This window comes from Anopheles ziemanni, chromosome 3 (assembly GCF_943734765.1).
Source record: "Anopheles ziemanni chromosome 3, idAnoZiCoDA_A2_x.2, whole genome shotgun sequence".
NCBI classification, from domain to species: Eukaryota; Metazoa; Arthropoda; class Insecta; order Diptera; family Culicidae; genus Anopheles; species Anopheles ziemanni.
This window is the reverse complement of record NC_080706.1, coordinates 70,762,839-70,785,101: the sequence shown is the minus strand read 5'-3', so window position 1 is coordinate 70,785,101 and position 22,263 is coordinate 70,762,839. Positions and strand designations below refer to the sequence as shown.

General features: G+C 44.8%; 6 protein-coding genes across 6 annotated transcripts; 2 read left to right on the top strand and 4 right to left on the bottom strand.

The window, feature by feature from the left end:
• The first annotated feature begins 27 nt into the window (after nucleotides 1–27).
• Nucleotides 28–414, top strand: LOC131285390 (tetraspanin-9-like). Its single transcript, XM_058314245.1, has one exon. The coding sequence runs from the start codon at nucleotides 28–30 to the stop codon at nucleotides 412–414; it is 387 nt and encodes a 128-aa protein (XP_058170228.1).
• Nucleotides 415–852: 438 nt separating this feature from the next.
• On the bottom strand, nucleotides 853–3,685 carry LOC131286507 (uncharacterized). The gene is made up of 3 exons (XM_058315468.1): nucleotides 3,398–3,685; nucleotides 2,719–3,049; nucleotides 853–2,651 (listed from the first exon to the last, which is right to left on the bottom strand). Exons 1-3 carry the CDS (start codon nucleotides 3,470–3,472, stop codon nucleotides 2,206–2,208), a joined length of 852 nt encoding a protein of 283 aa, XP_058171451.1. The 5' UTR covers nucleotides 3,473–3,685; the 3' UTR covers nucleotides 853–2,205.
• A 163-nt stretch (nucleotides 3,686–3,848) lies between these two features.
• LOC131286074 (large ribosomal subunit protein mL64) lies at nucleotides 3,849–4,932 on the top strand. Its single transcript, XM_058314939.1, has 2 exons — nucleotides 3,849–4,232; nucleotides 4,312–4,932. Exons 1-2 carry the CDS (start codon nucleotides 3,860–3,862, stop codon nucleotides 4,773–4,775), a joined length of 837 nt encoding a protein of 278 aa, XP_058170922.1. The 5' UTR covers nucleotides 3,849–3,859; the 3' UTR covers nucleotides 4,776–4,932.
• Nucleotides 4,801–5,864, bottom strand: LOC131286075 (ER membrane protein complex subunit 10). Its single transcript, XM_058314940.1, has 4 exons — nucleotides 5,737–5,864; nucleotides 5,385–5,645; nucleotides 5,028–5,318; nucleotides 4,801–4,957 (listed from the first exon to the last, which is right to left on the bottom strand). The coding sequence occupies exons 1-4, from the start codon at nucleotides 5,806–5,808 to the stop codon at nucleotides 4,886–4,888; spliced, it is 696 nt and encodes a 231-aa protein (XP_058170923.1). The 5' UTR covers nucleotides 5,809–5,864; the 3' UTR covers nucleotides 4,801–4,885.
• Nucleotides 5,865–7,835: 1,971 nt separating this feature from the next.
• LOC131285389 (arylsulfatase B-like) lies at nucleotides 7,836–10,925 on the bottom strand. The gene is made up of 3 exons (XM_058314244.1): nucleotides 10,413–10,925; nucleotides 9,027–9,440; nucleotides 7,836–8,945 (listed from the first exon to the last, which is right to left on the bottom strand). Exons 1-3 carry the CDS (start codon nucleotides 10,923–10,925, stop codon nucleotides 7,917–7,919), a joined length of 1,956 nt encoding a protein of 651 aa, XP_058170227.1. The 3' UTR covers nucleotides 7,836–7,916.
• A 5,183-nt stretch (nucleotides 10,926–16,108) lies between these two features.
• On the bottom strand, nucleotides 16,109–21,337 carry LOC131285388 (arylsulfatase B-like). Its single transcript, XM_058314242.1, has 5 exons — nucleotides 21,224–21,337; nucleotides 20,720–21,109; nucleotides 19,652–19,904; nucleotides 19,390–19,547; nucleotides 16,109–16,981 (listed from the first exon to the last, which is right to left on the bottom strand). The coding sequence occupies exons 1-5, from the start codon at nucleotides 21,335–21,337 to the stop codon at nucleotides 16,109–16,111; spliced, it is 1,788 nt and encodes a 595-aa protein (XP_058170225.1).
• Nucleotides 21,338–22,263: the final 926 nt, after the last annotated feature.

Here is a 22,263-nt window from a genome sequence, read left to right as displayed (position 1 = left end):
CTGGTGCTCGTGGTGCTCGGTGTCGGCATGGTGCTCGGTTACGCGTTCCGGGAGCGTATTTTGCTCGGACTGCAGGACCAGATGTACCAGAGTCTGGACGTGTACGGGCGCCGCCGGATGACGACCGTCTCGTGGGACATGACGCAGGAGGATCTGCAATGTTGTGGCGTCGAGGACTATCGTGATTGGAACGACCGAATCCCGGACTCGTGCTGCATGGATGACTACGGGGCTCGGAAGCGACCGTGCCAGCAGCTGCAGACCTCGCTGACAATCTACCGGATCGGATGCTACGAAGCGACGGTGAAGGCGCTGAGAAACAATAGTTTGCTGCTAGCGGGCGCGGTCTGTCTGCTGCTGGTGGCGATTATCCCGGCGACCATCATGGCTTACTATATGTTAACTACCATCTAAACTGATTACTGACCGTGCATTAATAAATTTCTCGCTCAAAAGCTATCCGATTGTTCATTATTTTTCGAAGATTTTCTGTTATAATAATTTGTTATCTGTTACACGGGAGAGGCCCAGGATAATTAGGACGGTAGCCACGTTTGGAATGTTTAACACGTCCATTTTGATGCTGATTCGTCACATCTGCAAAAGATATCCAACATTTGATAAAAGATGAATATCAAATGTATGATCTAAAGTATATTGAACATTCATCAAATTATCACCTTGTGTTACACCCTGATCTCATTGTCGGCAATGTGATACGCAATCTTTTCTTTCCTTGGGCCATATAGTAATATTCCTTAAAAAAAATAGAGTAAAATTGTGTTTTTTCTATCGGTTGGAATGAAAGAAAGAAACCTCATGTTCGCATTACGTCGACATTTTATTCCACATATCGTTTTATGCTTGTTTTTTGGTCTCATAATATGAAGTTGTTTTTGTTTTGTATAAATCGATTGCATACATATTCTTGTAGAGTTTACACGTTTAGTATAAGGTATTAAGAGTTATATAATAGCACACCCTTACAAATTGGCATAGATAATGAAGAACATCTGTTTTTGTTTTTGTTTTGCGAGACTGTACAGAGGATGACTACAAATATCTGCTAATAGTGTAGAACATTGAAAGATAACAAAGGGTAAGGCGTTGTTTTGGGATACAAAATTTAAATCAACGATATCGTCTACATCAATAAAATGGTCCGTACTTGAACTTAATCCACAGGTTAGACGTTAGTTCAAATTTATGTTTCTTCTCTTGGCATTATCATGGCCCTCAAAAAAAATCAGGAAGTTTCCTTATAACATACTTTCAAAAGTAACCAAAAAGAGTTGACACAGAGAGCGACAGTTAAACGCAAAAAGGTGCATCATTACCTATCATGGTTGGGATCGCTATCAGTTTTTGTTTTAACATATTCGTATAAATTCCTAGCCTAGGTATGGTTGTAAATAGATAAACCATGGTTCGATTTTTGTGTTGCGTTAAGATCACACTTGCACTTTCCGACGGGAAATGAAACAGGAAAAGGCCTGGCACAACAGACATCACACATGTTAATGCTCACAGATGGTACTCGGATTTGCAATCGCTATCGCCATCGGTGAGGAACCGAGTTTTTGCAGGGTAAAATATAGCGGGAAGCAGAAATAGTTAATAACCAATGCTTAAGAATGGGATTTTATGGACTTTTATTGTTCCGACAATATTAATTTATGTTTATCGGAATATTAAAGCAAACGATGAAATAATGTTTGTACACTTATTCCTTTCAAAGAGATCGTAGTCTTTAATCGCTGACGTGAACCCGAGTCCAGATCGGAAGTCATATTACAAATTCTTTACACATGGTGCACTCACATTGATCGACAACACAACAGAGATTGCAAAGATACAGACCACAACGATTGTAAGATCGCATTCAACAGAAACTTGTCAAGGTTTTCAAAGGAAAGACAATTATCGCTTCGTTTGTGGTGCGCTGTGCGTTTGTGATCCCAATATTTTCGAGCTAGGCGTTTTGGAAGATAGTGTTAGGCTTCAGCTTTGCTGGACATGAGCGGTTAAAAGAAGCTGTTCACAAAACCGCCGTCCAATGCGAAAGGGACGCGTTGAAAAACCGTTGGAAAAAGTTGAGAAAGATTAGTTACCTCGGTGAAGAGTCAATTTCCGGTGCCAACTGTCGAAGAATGTTCGACCGCTCGCGCAGCGAACCGCCGCTCCTCCCGGGGGGCCCGACCCTGGTTAGGATTGTGGAAGCAGCAGAACGCTCATGATGCTGACGCTGCACAGCACCACGATGACGACCCCGAGCGTCATGTAGACGGACGTGATGAGCCAAAAGGTGAAAAGGTACAGTGATTTGTTGCAGTACTTTCCCAGCGCCGGGTCGTAGTTGGGCTCGTAGATCTGGTACACCCAGAACGAGCCGATAATGAACCAACCGAGCATAAAGCAGTTGATGAGCGTTTGCGTTGGCGTTTGCCGCAACCGTTCGAGTTCCTGCTCTTCCCGGCTGCGAACGCGTGTCGAAAGATGGAGTAGCTGCTTCAGCACGCCAAACGCACCGCCGACCAGCAGATAGACCGGTATATACTCGCCCTGAGGGCAGTCGTACAGGTAAAGTGTCCCTAGCACTATCATGCACACCGGAATAACGATCGTTATACCAAGGATGATGGTACAACCAACTGAAAGTGGAGCGTAAGAGCTAAATTAGTTTCCGTTGGTATGGTGAACGGTTGCTTCGCTACTTACGTGTGCCCAGCACAAGGATAACTACGTTCGTAACAAAATCGAACACTCCTTTAGAGGATTTGTGCGCTTCGCGTACGCGCCCGAACAGCGAATCGTAGGACGGTGGTGGGGTCTCGATATCCACGGCTTCCTCGTAGGTTGGAGGTTCGCCGCGTCGTGAGCTGCTAGGTTCAACGCGTGCCACCGCCGGCGTATACCGTGGAGAGTGTCTGCTGCCTCCGGGCCGCGATGAAGAGGGTTGCTGTGGCACTACTTCCGACAGTGGCGGCGCCGAAGGTGCCGAGACTGTGGTTACGCTTCCTACCCCGCTATCTATATCACGGCTGGGTTGCTGAAACATGTCGGAATAAAAGAAACGTACCATCCCGTCAGTTGATGAGCTTGAATGAGTCGTTCGAGCATATGGAAGCTGTGCTGTGGGGCGTTTCTAGCGTGAGAATTAAGAAGATAAATCGCGTTCCTTTGTCCCGCGGATGCCTTCTTCCTTCGGCCAGCAAGCGTGTGTGTTTCTTCTCTTCTCAACATTCGGGCAGCGCATCGAATCGCAGCGCTGCCATGACATTCGACTGACTTTGGGTGTTTCGGTATCCACGGCACGCCGATACGACGAGGGAATAACGTGCAATGACGCGGCACCGTGGCACCATTGTCGTCGTCGTCGTTGCCGTCGTCATCGTACCTGTTGAACGTAAATATCGTGGTAGTTCGATACTGCTGTATCCGCCTCGTACAGGCCACCGCTGTTCGTGGACATTGTTGTTGTTGCTGCGTCACAGACGCACTACACTAACTGCACTACGGTTAACGCGTTTGGTGCTAACTAATGATAAGCAAATTGGCAGACTGCGCGTACGCGATGCACAGCAGCCTATCGTGATCGAGGGCGTATTCAGGTGTATGGCTTTTTCGCGAATTATAAATGCACTGCCAACTTTGTGGTCCGGGTTCTCTTTTGTGTTTGTTCAAAAACCCGAAATGATGTCACATTTTGACAAGCACGCACAACAGCACACAGCTTGCCACAACAGGGTAGAAATGTCAAACTGGCAAATACTCGAACCAAAACATTGCGAGTAGCGTGAAATTACACAACAACGGTGCAGTGAAACCGGGTGGAAAGTGGATAGAGTATTTTTATGAAATGTTTTCTATCAAAATGTTACCCATTCGAACCGTGCCCACTGGCGCCGCCAGCCAATGCTTTACGTTGATTCGTTCCTTAACGCTCGGAAGCGCACGTGCATCAAAGAAAGCAGAACAGCTGGAGAGTGAAACATCGGCTGCTGAAGAAGATGTGCCGGTAACGTTTGTGGACGACGATGCAGAAACGATGGAAGCACGGGAGGCTCGTCTTGGGGCCATCCGGAACAAATCACGTTTGTTACCTCAACATAGACACATGCTCCACGATACCCTTCCGTACGAACAGTCACAATCGTGGATTCACGAAACGGTGAAATACAAGAGAATGATGCTCGGCCGGTACGGCCTTGAGGGAAGCCGTGTTGATCCCAGTAAGTGTATTTGGTCAATGTTCAATCAGTTTTTGACTCATAATAATTTATAAACCTCTTTTTACTCCTTTCCTAATAGGAATATGCTTCCCAACCAAAAAGGAAGCTTACGAAAAGGCCGAATACGAGCGTGTTGCATTTCCCTTTTCGCTCAAGCAAATGATGGACTCCAATGCTGCCGCACGTAAAGCGAAAAAAGCCGCAGTGGAAGCACGTGAGGTGGAGATAGCACGGAAGCTGGAAAAATTAGACCAATGGACGGCGGATCTTAACGCACGCATGGCAAAGAAGGAAGCGGAAGCCCGCGCAGCCAAAGAACGCAAGGATCGGCTGGTGGAAGAGGTCCGGCGGCACTTCGGTTTCAAGGTGGACCCACGGGACGAACGTTTCCAGGAGATGCTGGCGCAGAAGGAGCGTGAAGATCGCAAGAAGGTGAAGGAGGCGAAACGGAAGGAAAAGGAGGAGAAAATGATGGAAAAGTTACAGAAGAAGACGGCTGAACTGGAGGCGGACGTTGAGGTGCCGAACGAACAGAGGAAATAAATGAACTCGAACGGTCATTCGTTAGTGAATAGCAAACGCGCGTTTCTTTAATTTGGGTTCCAATTGACTAAAAATAAATTAAAGCGGTAGCCACATCTGCTGATCTTGGGTTAACGTTGTCCAGCATCGGGGTTGGTCGAGGAAATCAGTACCAATATGACCACTGGAACGAGGTACATCCACTGAAAAAGTAACCAAAGGTGAGAATCTGTCCAACAAGACATTATCCACAATAGAGCGCTAGACCCTTACATATTTCGCAAAGAAGCTACGGTTATCCTTGGTATCTCCACGTTCTCTTGCTTCCCGTTCTCGTTCCATCTTCTGAATGAAACTGGCCGTGTCCGGGATCGGTGCATTTTCCGTGTGTTTCACGTAGACATCGGTATTGAATTCGTCCAGCACGTCAACATCGCTGTTGGACAGGTCTCTACAATGGTCCATATTACCATTGTTCACGGACTGCGTAACGGCAGTCACCGTTCCCGAGTGGTCCAGAGATACCCACAATACGTCGGTCAGTTGAGCTTTTGCCAACGCACACTGCAGCGAAAAGTAAAACGGTCAGTACCTTAATGTGGTCATTTGCAGATCATCGGCTATACATACCGCTTTCGAAGACGTAAGGAACTTAGTTACACCATTTGAATCGGAAACGTGTGCCTCCAGACGGTAAAGCCGATTCTCCTGAGCTAAACGTTTTAGTTTGTTTCGATCTTGCAGTGTGAGCGGTTCTTGCGCCACCGACACTAATCCAGTGTTGCGATTAGTGACGGTAACGTTGCCTCGAAGGGTGAATTTGTTCGGTTCGTCGTAATCCAGCGCGTGATATAGTGCAATGTTCAGCCAGCCATCATACTCGAGGGAGTTCTGTGTGACGATTGCAAAAGATAACCATTGGTTTCGTGGTTCTTATCGCTTTTCGCTGCAACCCACATGCGTTTTGAATGATCGTACTTACCGCCTTGACGTAGTAGAATATATTTACTGAAAACACAGCAACAACTAACGTTAGTTTCATTAACAAATTCATGATTGCACTTTAGTTGCGGCAAAAGCAAAACAGATGAAAATTGCCTGTTCTCCCCAATGGCCAAGGAGTGTAAAACAGGTGCCGTGGCAGGTACTATTTTGACATTAATGGTTTGACAGCTACAGTGGGGCTCTTTGAAGCATGCCCTTGTTGGCTAAAGAAATTCAAAGATTATCGTAAATTACAAATATTTTTTCAACCCACAAATAATCCCCTTTGCTGTTTTTACAAAAAAATCTAATTTAACAACCCGGTAAAAGAGTAAATGAGGCCCCGGCCGCCATGTTTTCGATCGTGGCTACACCTCTTGTGGACGTTTAAACTGAATGTATGCAATTGGTGATACATTAGTTCGTTAAATTCAACCTACGAGTATTTGAATCGTAGTGTGTACCGTTAATTTCGGCTACGCAATCAACCTAGGGGGTGCGGTATGAGGGGGGCCCACGGGCCCCCCTTATTTCTCAAAACTATAACAAACTCTCTTTTTCGGTAGACCTAGCGCAGTCCGCTCGCTTCGCTCGCTGCGGGCGCGCCGCCGTTTCCAAATCATTTCTTCGGCTAAACTCATTGTTTCATGCTGTCCATCATGTGTGGTATAGTTTACTTACTAGTAACTTAACATGTAAAAGTATGTTAACCCGCATTCAACCTCCACTGCGTGATTAGTTTAAACCGTTATGGTCTTTTAAGCGAACCGTTAGCGTTCAAAAATCGAAACGAATGCATGTGTCGCGCTTTGCATAGCTTCAGGCGCTTAATGTGAACCAGTAGGAAGAGGAGAATCTAGCCCGGGGCCTCATTTACTCTTTTACCAACAACCCTTGTAGTCATTTTACTCTGTATATCATTTAAAAACAAGGTAAAAGAGTAAATGAGGCCCCGGGCTAGATTCTCCTCTTCCTGCTGGTTCACATTAAGCGCCTGAAGCTATGCAAAGCGCGACGCATGCATACTTTTCAAATATTTGATCGCTAACGGTTCGCTTAAAAGAACATAACGGTTTAAACTAATCACGCAGTGGAGGTTGAATGCGGGTTAATATACTTTTACATGTTAAGTTACTGTAAGTTACTAGTAACTAAACTATACCACACATGATGGACAGCATGAAACAATGAGTTTAGTCGAAGAAATGAGTTGGAAACGGCGGCGCGCCCGCAGCGAGCGCAGCGAGCGGACTGCGCTAGGTCTACCGAAAAAGAGAGTTTGTTATAGTTTTGAGAAATAAGGGGGGCCCGTGGGCCCCCCTCATACCGCACCCCTAGGTTGATTGCGTAGCCGAAATTAAAGGTACACACTACGATTCAAATACTCGTAGGTTGAATTTAACGAATTAATGTATCACCAATTGCATACATTCAGTTTAAACGTCCACAAGAGGTGTACCCACGATCGAAAACATGGCGGCCGGGGCCTCATTTACTCTTTTACCAAAAACAAAATAAATTTTTGAACCCAATAGTGACAGTTTGATAGTGTTCTGAACCGTTTGCAAAAATACTTATCCTCCCCAATAGGCATCGTAATGTGGTGTTCCTTTCCTTCGGATGTTTAAAGTGTTTTTGTCTGGTGAACTCAATGCAGTATCTTCTGTGCAAGTGAAATGGTTTCCTTGGCAACCCCAAGTTTATTTTCCAGTTTGCATTGATGCTTATTTGTAAATGAAAACTAGGCTATATTCGAGAATCTGTGCAGTCTTCAAGCTAGTGGCGTCCGTGAGATACTACATCCAGTACTACGGGAAAGTCTTCTCCGTGCTCTGCAAAATATACGACAAATTCTCCATTATTGAAGGAAATGATCGGTTTCAGCGTGTCCAACTAAAGTACTCAAAGAGAATTTCATGTATGTATTTTTGTTTTAATAATAGGTTTCGGATTATACTAACACCGGTAGTAGGGTAAAACAGTAAAGTTATATTATCTTTGGTTTAACACATAATTTAATCAGTCCCACCCGGTTAGTTTTGTTGTATAAGCAGTTTAAGAGATGCATTTGGTAAGTAACCGATAGCAGTTTTCCCGGTTTAGCCCTTGAGCGGATAGCTCTTGTTAGCAGATGTTACGTTTGGAGGAGAAAATTTACCATAGACCAATTGGGTGCCGTTACCTGTCCATATCCCTATCGCTAATGACGTAGATGTTCGAGCTAATCGCAGCATCGGTAGTCTTTATGGAATCGGTGGTCGTTTTGAAACCGGAGCCGCTCATATCCGTGGGGATTTCGCTGGTTATAGTGGAAGTGGTGTTCTTTTTCCTGCAGCACAATTGAATAATATTTTTGTTCGAAAGATAAAGCAAGGTGCCAATTACAAAGATAACTCCAACTACTACTATCGGGATAATTACAAAGAGCTGGGTGTCCTTCGACAACGGGTGTGGTGGCGGTGGCATTTCGTGTGATTCATCATTCATCTGCCTAGACTCGTCCGTACGCCACCAGTTCCAGATGCCTCCAAAGTTGCTCGGATCCGCTGCCGAATCGTGCGGCTTGTTGCGTGGTTTCGCCGCTCGTATCCGGTAGTACTCGACGTGCTGTTGAATTTCTCGCAGCCTGGTCGGACACTCGTCCGATATGTCGTGCATTTCGCACGGATCGTTGATGATGTCGAACAGGCACGGTTTCACCAGCGGGTTGCACACTTTGCCCGAAACCTCGTTGCCACAGTTGATTTGCGCGTGCTGGCGCAGGTACGAGATCACTTTCGCGTCCAGGTTGGCCGCCCGAGCGATGGGAGTGGACATTACGCTGGCCAAATATTCCTCATCCGTTGGCAGTTTATCAAGCTCGTCCGTCTCACCGTACCATAGGTCGTTGGCCCCGCCTAGGGTGCTGCCATTCACGTACTTCAGACCGTCCTCCATGTAGCTGGTGTAGGCAAATATCTCGTCCAGGTTGTTCATCAGTCTCTGCCGCGGATTACCCGTTCCGTAGGCAAGTGCTTCCCACTGATCGATACCGTCGATGTCGGTGACCGACGGGCGGCGAACCCGGACGCCGGCGGCGGAGGCCAACGTTGGCAACCAGTCGGAAATGTGGAACCATTGGTTTGAAACACGTTGGGTGTCTTTGAGCAGAGGGCTCCAAATGAATGCGGCAGTTCTTACGGCCCCTTCCCAAGGAGAATTTTTTTGCTAGAAGGAAATCGAACGAACGCATGAATAAATTATTGCCCATCAAAGAGATTAGCAATCCAGTCGTCGACTTCAACTCACCCCGCGTAGTGGATAGTTCGACCCGGTGTTACTATGCAGTCCCCTCGTGGCACCTCCGTTGTCGCTCATGAAGACAATGATCGAGTTGTCCAGCATACCGTTCTCTTTTAGACTGCGATACACCGCACCGACGCTATCGTCCACCTTCGACATCATGGCGGCGTACGTCCGACGAGCTTTGTCCCGGATGTACGAGAAGCGATCGATCGTTTCCTGGGGAGCCTGTAACGGGTCATCATCGTTGGCAGCGTGCGGGGCGAGATGGTGCATGACCAGCAGCATCGGAGCACCGTCGGGACCGTGCGACGCAATGATATCCTGCGCAGCCGTGGTAAAGTAGTCGGTTGCGTACGTCCCATTGGCTTGGAAGTCGACGTCACGGTTGTGCCGCATGTCGTAGCCTTCAAATGTGCCCTACAAAGCAATGCGGAAGGAAAGGTAAGTACATTTACGGCTAGTATTTTATGGATTCTTCTGTTTAAGTAATGATAACAAGAGCGGCGTGAGGTGAATGTCATTTAGGGCAACAGAAATAAAACCATATTCTTGTCTACAGAAACGATCTGTAGAAGAGAGGTAATGAACAGCAATTTAACTAATTCATGATAATGCTAAAAATGTACCAAGTTCATATCCTACTTGCTACTTGGGGATAACATATGGCAAGATCTTCAAGTTGAAATTCTCAAAATTTTAATGGTCGAAAAGATGCACTTATGCGTTTGCCAAAAAGATGGAAATGCCGTATAACCATGTGTAGATTCCAGAGATTATATATATATAAGTTAAAGACAAAAAACCCCTATTGTGCTTAATCATTAGCTTCAAAATATGCCTTGCATCTGTGAACAGGTTTTCTTCAGCCGATCTCTCCACTAAACAAGAATGATCGTTCAAACATTCTAGCCAGTGTTTCTCAATGTTTTTTTTTGGCGCTATAAACAATCATAATACAGATTTTTGGACCAATAAAAACTAGCTCTCTCTTCACAAAAACAAGATTTGTGATCCGGTACCAGAAGGATGTGATTCGTGAATGGGCAGTTTAAAACGATAAAACAAAAACGATCGTGAATTGAGCGCACGTAAACTCGATCACCTTGGTGTGTTACAATGACAGAGTCAGTTTACTTTATAAAATGAATAAAGTTCTTTTTGTGTTCTGTCAATAACAGAGCCCGTTTGTGCTAGTTTGTCCGGAAATTTGAATGTACTATCTTGCATTTTTTTTTTATTTCGTACCATATTCTTAAAAACAATCCCATCAAGAAGTATACATTGTGAAAACAGCTTTTATCAAAATAATATTTTCACAATTTGTACAAGCAAAATAAAAATAATTTGTTCAACTACACAAGTTCCGCGAAATGTGCTGATCGTACTTACACTGTTCATCTTGTTCACGTAGTTCCAGTAGTCGATATACGGTCCGAGGTAGCCGCGGTGCGTATCGAAACCCCTGTTTGTCGGTATGTGCTGCTCGGTGAAGAAACCTAGATGCCACTTGCCGACCATGTGCGTCCGATAGCCGGCCTCGCGGAAGTACTCGGGCATGATGCGCTGGTCCAGCCCGAGTCCCCACGGTTCATCGCTGTCGATCACGTAGTGCTGCATGCCGACGTTCATCGGGTGCTTGCCCGTCATCAGGGCCGCCCGTGACGGCGTGCACAGGGGTGCCGAGTAGTGCCGATTCAGGATGATGCCGTCGTACGCCAGGGCGTCGATATTCGGTGTCCCAAACTGGTTCGAGCCGTGAAATCCCACGTCGTACCAGCCCATATCGTCCGTTGTGATAATGACGATGTGGGGTCGTCTTCGGTACGCGGTGCCGGTGGCGAATGTCACTGTCAGGGTAACAAACACGGTCGCCACCAGAAGGGTAGTGCCAAGAGCGGTCATCCTAGGGCGCTTCTGCCGATCGCGGAGCAAACGTCCAATTGATATTTTCCCACCACCGTTTGATCGTCGTGCGCAATCTTTAAAATCTGTGCCGAGATAGGAAAAAGAAAATGAAAGTATGTCGGAGTGAGTTATTTGTTGTTCCCTACAAGCTCTATGATCTCCTGTAAAACACTGATTAGATTTGAGACTACACTTGGTGATGGTCTTCTCTGCGGCTGCTGGACTTAGATAAAACAAAACGATCCCTGCCGAAACACTGTCACACCAGGGCAAAACAACAATGCGCGCGCATACACAGTCACTCGGTTGGGAAGGACAAACGTCCATGTAAAATAAAACCATCCCGTGCCACAACACGATCGCTTGCAGATACCGATAAACGGTGATAAACAAACAAAATAAAGCAATTATACTTTATCAGATCGGAGACCGTGTCGTTCCCTTGGCAGGCGGGACCGAAGAGGACAGAGGGGCGGTGCCCGCTGATATGCGTTACCCTCGCAGAGTTGGTTCCATCTCCGTTGCTGCCCGACTACCCGGTACGGTTTGTTCGTTCGGAACTGGCTGCATTTGGTGCGAAGCGGTTTCTATTACTCGATGAGACGATGGGTATGATTTTATTCCTAACGGCAAGCAGATGATGGTATCCTGCCTGGGAGTAGCTTACTCGTGAGAGCACGAGATCTAAAGAGACCTTAAAAACGTTTCGTAAAACAAAAATGCAGTTGACAACATGATAACGGCCTTTGAAAGGCCATGGACCGGATTTACTTTATCTCAAAAGCGAAAGATGTTTTGGTATGTATTGTTTGTTCTAAAACCTCCGCGGTTGAGTAAGCTTTCGTCCAAGGTATTTTTTTCACGTAAAGCATATACTTTGTCACCTGGGTAAATAACGATAAATCCGAGATCGTTTAACACATTTTTTTTAATTCTAGTTTGCCGTATGATTGCCGGAACATTGGACTACCTTGGTAGTTTATCGAAAAACAGATCGCTTCGAAGGATTTCTTCCAAAGGCGCACTGACGATCACAAACGCCTGGGACAGGCACCGATCACACGAACGGGCAGGTTCTACCCGCAGCGTAGAACTATTACGATCCGCACCCGCGAAACTTTAGCAACGAACTGAGTAGTGTCTTCGCGGTGGCACACAGAGATTGGCTCCCTTCCAGCGCCTTTAGCTGCGGGAAGACGCGGGCGCCGTCGGCGAACGTTTTGAGGAAACGCAAATTGAAGACGTTCAGAGCGGGCTCTGTTATCTCTCGTTTAGTACAACGAACGTTCTCGCTTGGGAGTCGTTTCTGTTGCGTATAGTACACATGATTTTGCGCCAATGTCGCGGACGTTCCTTTTGTGTACTGTAGTTTATCTAGTTACACCTCGGCAGAATTTAAACATTTGGGCACCCCTCTTAAACCGAAATGTGAACAACTCAGACTGTGTCCAACAGGTTCCTTCCAATATACGAAATTGCAACAATTATTTGCTCTGGGTTTGTTCCTTGTGTTGTTTCTGGTTTAAGGTGTACCGATGAATCATGTTAGATTTAATGATTGTTTCCTAAATGAGGGTAGCATACGGTTTCAGGGCGTGTTTTAAATAGACTATGCCGACGAAAGGGGCTTTTTCTGATGTCTTTGACTGTCTTTGATAAGAAATGTGTTAAAGTTACATGAAACATAAAGCTTCAGTCGCATATTCTTAATCTGCTACCGAATCCAAGCACGACTAGAATTTCCTCCCTCTGGTCGAAGCTAACTTAATCAACCACTTCATGGTGGCAGCTTCCGCAGGCCAACTGATTGACCAATTGATCGATAAGGGCACCAGGAAATGAATCAATTCCAAACGAAACAATATTGGAAGAACCGTACAAGGGAGGAGAGTGAAGGTGGTTGTTTTAAATTTGGAAACGATATGATTTACGCGAGGCTATTTCTTATATTTGCAGTTATTATTAAAAAATCTTTTGAACCTTAACGAATTTTGCCGAATACATGCAGTTTGGCCCAATTTTGGTCAAATGAGTTTTTCGTTTATTTCAACCTGCTCCTATTACACGACAATTGAACACAACTCCGTCGATTTGTGAAATCTCTCAATTGTGTTGAATGTTCGACTGTGTTTTTCCATGTTTGCCTAGCTGCAGTACGGTGCTGGTCGTCGCAATTTAGAGTTTACAAAAGGTAATAATTTACATTTCCAGCGTCTGCTGACGGTCGAATACCCGGGCGGTACTTGTGGTATGCAAAGCTATACAAATTTAATGGAAGCAATACAATACACTAACTTCTGTATTGTACAACGTGAGCTACCGAGACTCACTTACTATCGTAAACCAGAATCCCCCGTGATCAGTTCTAGTAGGTCGCTGGAACAGATAGCTTCACAATGGAGTGTCAGATCGAGCCGGAACGTGATGATGGGGCGTCGTACTAGGAGTAGTGCTCGAGCGAAACAATTGACAGGGTAGAACGATGGAGCCCTACGCTTGTTATCATCACACAGCAAAAGGGTTCTTTTTTTCTGTGCCAGTTCTAGCATACTGACAGGGGTGTGCTTAATAAAACAGACTTTGTAAAACGTTAACGTTGAGTAACTCAAAGTCAAATTTACGGCCACAAATGATCGTATAACATCAAATAATAAACCTGTAAGTCAACGTCTTTGTTCACGGAGAATGATCTAACGTGTCATCGTAACGTAACAGGGAAGACGGAGTTGATTCACAAGACACCTTTGATTGATGTTACGTCTTGATAGCCATCTTAATTTGATCTGTGCTTCCCAATTATTATCGTTGGGCAGGTGTTCAGATTAAATGAACAGTACGGCACGAAAAGCAGACCTACCATTACAATGATAAAGTTTTTTTTAATTCCGTGTTAAAAAATGCAAATACCAGATGATTTTATTTGGTTCGTTGTGACTCGATCGGTGAACAACGCAAGCAACAAGTTGTACATGCAACAAACAAAAATCAACTTCCAGATTAAAAAAAAAATCTTCATGAAAATATCTATGAGTGGAACTATATTGCTACAAATATTTGAAATATGGTGCGACAGTAATGTACCATACCAACCATACGAAGTTGTTGTTAAAACTTAGTTTTGTGTTTTTCTCTGATTCGAATTTTTGTAATTTTTTAAATAATTCCTATTTTATATTTTAAGTAGTTTGAAACAAAATTTGAAGATATAATTTTTGAAAGCTTCATGGAAGATAATTTGAAGTCACTAGAGCGATGACCCACATAATCTAAATTTGGCACTATTTGTTGAGTTTAAACAATTCGGAGCCGTAGATAAGGAACGTTTTACAGCCTTTATTATCTTAGTATTTATGTAACCTACATGTGAAAACAAATAACAAGCAACATATTGCAGATTCTTTCGCTATTTCATTACTGGGCAATTACGAGCGTTATAAAACTACATAATCTTCAACTGGACACGTTCTGTTTGGGAGGATTGTTTGTGTTTGTTCACAAAGTTAAGCTCTGACCTATTTAGATGGGAGTTTTGGCAGAAAATATGTTGTTTCGTCAATTTGATCCATTTCATGGGCAATCTTTTTTTTTTTTAATTTGTCGTCTTCTTGGCGTAACGATCGTATTGGTCATGCCTGCTCTTTTAGGGACTTACTAGACTTTTTCCCTTTGTTTACGTGGATAGCCAGTCCTTTCGTACAAGGGTGGCTTCGGTCTCCGGGTTGGGATTCGAACCCACGCTAAGATATAGCGTGTCAAAAAAAGCGGTCAAAATTACTGCTAAAAAGCATTCTAGGGGCGGCCAACTTGGTTCTCGGAACTGGTCCAACAGGGAAATCTGAAATTGGTGTTTTAAAATTAGCTTTAGATTCAAAGAAATGTCTTGTTTTTTTGAAAAAATATTCAGTCATTTTCGAAATATTGAAATCGAAAATTACGGGCGTTACGGTCAAAGTGAGCGCTGTTTAGATTCTAGTGTTAAAGCCAAAAACCTCACAACGAACAAACCTAAAGCAAATGATTGTTCCAATTTCGAGGGAACCCGTTGGATAAAGACTGAGTTGTTCGCATTTTGGTTGATTAGGGGTGGCCAAATGTTTAAAGTCTGCCGCGGTGTAACCTGATAAACAAAAGTACACTACAGCGATGCTCGTAGCATTGGCGCAAAACTATGTGTACTATACGGAACAGAACAGGAAACAATCGCCAGCGTCCTAAACAATAACTTTCGTTGTACTAAACGATAACTCGAGCTCTCTATAAACAACTTCTATTCACGTTTGCTCGAAACGATCTTCCGTCAGCTAAAGGCGCTGGAATGAAGTCAATTTCTGTGTGCCACCAAGAAGACACTACTCAGTTCGTTGCTAAACTTTTGCGGATGTGGATCGCAATAATTCTACGCCGCGAGTAGAACCTGCCAGGTCGTGAGGTCCGTGTCTGTCTCAAGCGTTTGCAATCCTTTCAGTTCCATCTAGACATTTACACGCGCCCTGGTGTCCCTCTGTTTCGGTAGGGACCGTTTTGCCTTATCTAAGTAGAGTTGTCACAGAGTGTAGCCTTAAAAACGTCATTGTAAAATCTAATCTGTGCTATTCGGAAGATCATTGAGCTTGTAGGGAACAACAAATAACTCACTTCGACATACTTTCATTTTCTTTCCTATCTCGACACAGATTTTAAAGATTGTGCACGACGATCAAACGGTAGTGGGAAAATATCAATTGGACGTTTGCTCTGAGATGCAAACTGCCATAATGATCACTCTTAGCGTTACCCTTCTGGTGGTGAGCTTGATTCCCGGCCTATCCAAACTCTACCCCCCGAACATCATCATTATCATGGCGGACGATACGTCCTTCAACGACTTCGACAACTCAAACTACTAGACATCGATACCGAACATCGACGACCTGGCGAACGGTGGCAGCGTCCTGAATGCACTTCTCGGAGCAAAAAAATGTTTAAAAATGAGCCAAATTTTTTAAAAAGGTGTAAAAGGCTCGATGGAGTTTTAATAAACTTTTTTAATTTAATTGTGAGAATATTGTTTAAGTAGTAACACGGTTCGTTATAGTTGGAAGAAAGTGAGATATTTAGTAATTAGGATGTTGCAATTTATTCATAAGAATTACGCTACCTTTTTTCTACAACTAAATTTGAGAAATCTTTGATGCATTCAACTATTTTGTATCTTTAATATTGTTAAGTTTTTCCTCAATCGAATAGGAATCTCTTCTAGGAGGTGTATAAACTCGTTTGAAAAGGATTAAAACTGTCACAATTAGTACGATCTCAATTGTTGCCACAATGAAAACGAAATAGTGTGAAGATAGTTGCGAATCCACCTCATCCAGCCACCAGGTCCAGGTAAAGTTGTATAAGGCAGGATCCGCCCTACCATCGTGAGGCTGATTCCGAGGACGCGCACTGCTTCGTCGATAGTGCAGAACATCGGTTTGCAAGTCTGCCAGAATGTCCGGATGTGCACTCGCCAAATTTTGCTGCTCACACGGATCCTTCAGGAGATTGAAAAGGCAGGGGTTTTCGAGCGGTTTGCAAACTGTTTCCTGAAGAACGTTTGGACAGGTCAGAATGGCTGAGCTTCGGAGCTTCTCCACGCGATCACGCGACAATCCGATCAACTCCCCGATAGTTCCTGGAGCAGTCAGCCAGGTGTAGTAATCCTCGGCAGATAAATCATCGTTGTCGCTCAGAAGCCCCAACCAACCATCGAAGACGCCCTTGAAGGTTGACCCGTTCACATACTTCCAGCCGTTCTTCATGTAGCTGCTGTAAGAAAACTTTTCGTCTGCATTGTTCATCACCACGGTACGTCCACTCGCGGAACTCGATAGCAGCGTGTTCCATTGGTTCTGACCATCGATAGCACTGCCCTGGGGGATGCCGTTGGTGATTCCGGCGGCGAATCCCAGCGTCGGCAGCCAGTCGCTCACGTGAATCCACTGTTCCGAGACGACTCCTTTGCGTGGAAGTAGGGGACTCCAAATGAGGGCGGCTCCACGTACTGCACCTTCCCATGGTGAGTATTTTTGCTGCGACAATTCAAGTGTTAATAATATATTTGAATGTTTCTATCACTGTTTTCAAACAAAACACAATAAATTTATGGTGAGTGTGCTGTTTGAAACGTCAATCAATTTATCCAATGAATGTTAATGCTTACAAAAATGTATGTCTTCGGTTAACTAGAGTATGAAGTACAAGGGAGTAAGAAAGTGGTTTAGTAGTTTATTTATTTGTTAATCCTTTATGCATAGAATCGACATTAGTTTTGTTTAAATAAACTTGTTATTGTAATGTTACTTGTTAATCTTATCTTATGTAAGAGGGGAGTCCGATAAGTATTTAGCCTTACAGCCTTACCAAGAAAGAGAGAAATTTAGTATCGTGTAGCTACTGTCAAAATTTCGGCCAAATCGAACTCAACCGTGAACCAACTTCAGAGCATAAGTACAATTCGAAGGAGTTTCTTTGTCGTTTCGTGACACGGTGGAGTTTATCTGGTGGACTTTACTTCATGGAATTGGTTCCATTTTTTCCAAATTTAGATTTTTTTTGCCACTCGTTTTTTTAAAAAGTCACTCGTTGAGTAGTAATTAGCCTTATGAGGAGGTTATCGCTGCCACGGAGGTCTATTTTGGAGACCTACAGAACGCATTTTGAGTCTGTCGACTTGGCACATCGCCCTAGGCACTCCACCAGTCATGCGTAGAAGCACTTAAATATAAGCTAGTTACGAAAGGTTTCGTCTGCCCCAGTTGAAGAAGGTAGACTTGAGGTGAAAAAGAGAGCCGAGAAGCTGCATTCAGGTCAAAAAAATTTTAAAACAAAAAAAAAGTTAAAGAAAGTGACTTTAAAAAAAAAATATTAACAATACAAGGTAGAAAAAATAAATAAAGAAATAAGTAGACAGACTCCAAGAAGAGGAAAAAAATTTGCCCAGGAGCGAGTCGAAGGGACAAGAAATTTCGCATATGGAGAAAGTATAGTACGCACGTCAAAGAAGACGATAAATTGTTTACGGATATCATCACATTAATGGTCAAGGAATGGCAAGCACAATGCGATAAAACAACGGCTTCCGAGCTTGTACACTTTTGCGGAAGCTACAAGATTTCGCCACGCTGGAAACGTAACGAAACCACAAAGGTCGGTAAATTTTCCAGTTTGAAGAACCTTAAGAGGCTACGAAAGCATCTGAAGGGCGAGCTAAAATACTAAATAAAAACTTGTCAACAAAATAGTCTTGTAAACTAAATACTTATCGGACGGCTCTCAGATGTTGAAATATTTTGGTTATCATAAGTCTGTTTAAGGCAATTCATCTTGCTCTTTTCTGAATCGTCTTGTTCTTATTGATGTGAAAATAATGATGCAAAAAAGGTGACTAGATTTTGAAGTCCGCCAATGAAACTGGCCACAGGTCCACTAGAGGGCGGTCGCACGGTTAGCTCGTCCTGCCACCAGGTCCAGGTGTAGTTATGCAACGCTGGATTGGCTCTACTATCCGCCGACTTTCGACGAGAGTGCGCTCCACGTTCCCTGTAGCGTTGAACGTCAGACTCGAGTTCCCGCAACAAGTTAGGGTACAGTGAGGCTAGATTGGTGTGTTCGCAAGGATCGTCCGCTAGATTGAAGAGACACGGGCTTACGAGCGGCTCGCATGCTGTCTGGTCTATTTCGTTTGTGCACTGCACTGTGGCAGCATGGCGAGTTTCCTCCACCTGATCCCGGGTAAGGTTTAACGATGACCCAATGTTGTCCGCGGAAATAAGCCGCTCGTAGTACTCATCGGCGGATAAACCTTCCGCGCCGTCGATCTGCCCCAACCAGCCATCATATTTCCCTTCCATGCTTGATCCGTTGACGTACTTCCAGCCACGCTTAATGTAGCTACTGTAAACGAACTCTTCGTGCGCGTTGTTCATCACCACCGATCGTCCACTCGCCGATCCAAATTGAAGCGCTTTCCATTGGTTGTGGCCATCGATGGCATTGGCCCCAAGCGGCGGTGGAATACTGATCCGGGCCGCATAGCCGAGGGTCGGCAGCCAGTCGCTCACGTGAATCCACTGCTCCGACACGACACCCTTGCGCGGAAGCAATCGGCTCCAAATCAGGGCAGCTCCACGGACTCCACCTTCCCAGGGTGATTCTTTTTGCTACGCCAATGATAAGAAGCTGGTCTTATCAGTTCGCTCTCAAAATTAGGAAATGCAAAATGCCTGGCTTGTGAAGGTCAACGAGGAAGGTTTTGTCTTTGGTTGTCTTATTGAGGTTTGGGTGCACTTAAAATGTAAAATTACTTCCGTGCATCCAATTTATGTTATCTCCCCAAAGTTAGTGAGATATTAGGGCAAGCATAAATTGTTAAGCCGAATTCAATTAAGTGCATGTTAAGTATGGGTAGAAGGAAAAAATGGATTGATTGAACACTTACGCCACGGAGCGGATAATTAGAGCCAGAATTTGCGTGGATTCCAACCGTCGGAGCACCGTTGTCGGCGTAGAAGAGAATGATGGTGTTCTCCAGCATACGGCGTTGCTCCAAGGCGCGGTAGATTTTACCAACACCCGCATCAATTCTCGAAATCATAGCTGCAATGGATGATAATCAAAATCAAAAACCTTGATACAACCCATTGCAACTTCATGCGCCCTCAAGGACTGTCAACTATGGCATGCCCAACCCAACGTCACACCTGCCAATATCCTTCGGTTTGGATCTTTGATATGGTTGAATTTCTCAATCTCGTCCGGCGGGGCCTGCATCGGATCGTCCTCGTTGCCGGTGTGTGGTGCCAGATGGGTCAGTACGAGGAACAGCGGTTGCTGCCTGTCGTGTGCTTGGACGAGTCGCACCGCCTCGTCGTTGAACAGATCCGTCGCGTAAGTGCCTTTCGCGCTGTAGTTGACGTCGATGTTGCGCCGCATGTCCAAACCCCGGGCCGATGTCTGTGGAAGAGATTAAATATTTAAATGCAATAGTTCTATAACCCGAACAATTCTGGAAACTGGGTTTAGCGTTGGTTTAAAAATGGCATGTGGCTTCGTCACTTCGGACGCACATGTTATAGACTCTCTAAAGTGTTGATTCACCTGTCAGCAAACTTAAGTGCCTCAGATAAAATATTATCTTTACTTTAAGCTATTCCATCGTTTTTAAAGGAAAAGAGTTCTTATGGAATAATAATAATAAAAACTTTTGAAACAGTTCAACCATGAAATGCGGGTTAATAATTTTCAGTTTTGCCTCCATTGCCTGGATTGCAAATGGTGGTGCTTAAAATGTGAATTTTTAATTAGGTAACACTGGGTGCAGCTCAAGGTTGTTTGTATAAAGTGTTCAATTTAGGTGCAAGAGTATTTTCATCACAATGCATCAGTACCCGCTGCAAGGTTTATGACTGCTGACGAAAAAAGATTAAAAACGACAAATGCATAAACATTCATTGGTTCGAAACAAGGGAAGGATGCTCGATCCAAACGCGCCAAACAACCAAATCCACTTAGTAATGAATGTTAAAATGATAGTTGCTGATTTGTCAATGAGGATCAAGTTATTCTCGAGTTTATGCTTGAGTAAACAAAACACAAATAATTATCTAATTCCTACTGGATGACGCAAACTAAACTGAATGCATTCGATGCCAATCAACAAGGTTCCTTGCATTTATCTTCTGCCTCTCTTTGACAAAGACACCCTCAAAGCCATTTATACAGCAATTAACTTGTTAACATCTTCGTCTTCCAGCTCGGTTCTTACACACCTCGTTCATCTGCAGACTGTGGTCCCAGTAGTCGATGTACGGTCCAAGGTACCCGAAGTGCGAATCGAAGCCCCGGAAGGTCGGGGTGTACGCACGCCGGAAAAACCCAAGGTGCCACTTGCCGACCAGATGCGTCCGGTAGCCGGCCTCGCGGAAGTACTGCGGCATCAGCTTCTGGTCCAGCCCGAGTCCCCACGGTTCGTCGGAGATAATGACGTGGTCCTGCATGCCGATGTTCATCGGATGTCGGCCGGTCATGAGCGAGGCCCGCGACGGTGTGCAAAGCGGCGGTACGTAGTGGCGGTTCAGGATGATACCGTCGTACGCCAGGGCGTCGATGTTCGGGGTCGGTATTTGATTGGATCCGTGGAAGCTGACGTCATTCCAACCCTGACGACAAAAAGATTGTTTTTTTTTTATCACAAATTGATTGCCAAAAACTTGATTTCGCCATGCAGGACCAGACCGGTTTATATCGGGGCTATATGTAGGATTGACGCTTACCAAATCGTCAGCAACAATGATTACAATGTTGGGCCGCTCTGAGTGGCCGGTGTCGCCGTCCACGGTTAACCACAAACCACACCACACGGTCACGATATACGTCACCAGCTTCATCGTAATGGATGGTCGCGTGTAACTCCACTAGCAAACACTTCAATCAGCTGAGATTTCATCAATTGAATTGTATAACACCGATAATTGGCGATTTGCCGCGGGTTGGGGTAGACCCTTCCAGAGCTTTGCACAACTAAGGCCACCTTCTGCTTCCCACCCGCCAGATAAACACAACAGGCACAACACTTTCCGGGTAGACAGCCTATTGTGTTCGCCGGAGTTTGCGGGTTTCTGTTTGCGATCGCGTCAAGATCGCGCCCGGTTTCAGCGACTGATGTATGCAACAGGTGCGCACGCCGAGAAGGCTTACGACGGACTGACGGTTGGCGGACGCCGAGTGGCACACTTTTATAAAAGTCATGACCATGCCCAATCCCACCGTTGCACCGCATGGGGTTGGTGGCACACTCCACCGACGGATTCGATGCTGGTTCTGATTATAAACGAGCGCACAAAGGGAGTTGTCGGGCGTTCTTGTGCTCGAGAACGCGAGCAGCCGGTTTGGGACGTTTCGGTTTCAAGTTCAAGGCAGATTCGCGATTGGAAACGGGGGAGCACGTGTGGAAGGTACGCATGCAGCACTTACTTACACAGCTCCCGGCGTCATACGCATGTCGGCGACGAAGATTCCTGTAACTGTTATTACTGCAATTGACCATGAGGATGCCGTTCGGCGCCTTTTTGCTCTGGCTAATGGAACGGTAGACGGGAGATAAACGTGTTAACTATTATGTGTAAAGCAATAAAATTGTGCTGTCTCGCATCACTATTTCATAACAGAACCAGACAGTTTTCCAGTTATTGCGAGGGAAATCTTATTGTGTACGGTGTAAATACTAGCATTTATTACCACCGAAACGGATAATCATCAATTTTTTTAACTATTCACCAACAGTTGTGAACGTAAGTGAAACGAATAAGTTATA

Coding starts and splice junctions, on each gene's coding strand:
- LOC131285390 (XM_058314245.1), top strand. CDS start 28: ATGGTGCTCGGTTACGCGTTCCGGGAGCGTATTTTGCTCGGACTGCAG.
- LOC131286507 (XM_058315468.1), bottom strand. CDS start 3,472: ATGTCCACGAACAGCGGTGGCCTGTACGAGGCGGATACAGCAGTATCG. Junction 3,050..3,397: donor ACGATATTTACGTTCAACAG/GTACGATGACGA, acceptor GACATGTTTCAG/CAACCCAGCCGTGATATAGA. Junction 2,652..2,718: donor TATCCTTGTGCTGGGCACAC/GTAAGTAGCGAA, acceptor CTCCACTTTCAG/TTGGTTGTACCATCATCCTT.
- LOC131286074 (XM_058314939.1), top strand. CDS start 3,860: ATGTTTTCTATCAAAATGTTACCCATTCGAACCGTGCCCACTGGCGCC. Junction 4,233..4,311: donor GGGAAGCCGTGTTGATCCCA/GTAAGTGTATTT, acceptor CTTTCCTAATAG/GAATATGCTTCCCAACCAAA.
- LOC131286075 (XM_058314940.1), bottom strand. CDS start 5,808: ATGAATTTGTTAATGAAACTAACGTTAGTTGTTGCTGTGTTTTCAGTA. Junction 5,646..5,736: donor TATTCTACTACGTCAAGGCG/GTAAGTACGATC, acceptor ATCGTCACACAG/AACTCCCTCGAGTATGATGG. Junction 4,958..5,027: donor GTAGCTTCTTTGCGAAATAT/GTAAGGGTCTAG, acceptor TTACTTTTTCAG/TGGATGTACCTCGTTCCAGT.
- LOC131285389 (XM_058314244.1), bottom strand. CDS start 10,925: ATGACCGCTCTTGGCACTACCCTTCTGGTGGCGACCGTGTTTGTTACC. Junction 9,441..10,412: donor ACGTGAACAAGATGAACAGT/GTAAGTACGATC, acceptor ATTGCTTTGTAG/GGCACATTTGAAGGCTACGA. Junction 8,946..9,026: donor CGAACTATCCACTACGCGGG/GTGAGTTGAAGT, acceptor ATTTCCTTCTAG/CAAAAAAATTCTCCTTGGGA.
- LOC131285388 (XM_058314242.1), bottom strand. CDS start 21,337: ATGAAGCTGGTGACGTATATCGTGACCGTGTGGTGTGGTTTGTGGTTA. Junction 19,905..20,719: donor ACAGTCTGCAGATGAACGAG/GTGTGTAAGAAC, acceptor TCTCTTCCACAG/ACATCGGCCCGGGGTTTGGA. Junction 16,982..19,389: donor CTAATTATCCGCTCCGTGGC/GTAAGTGTTCAA, acceptor GAATTGTCGCAG/CAAAAATACTCACCATGGGA.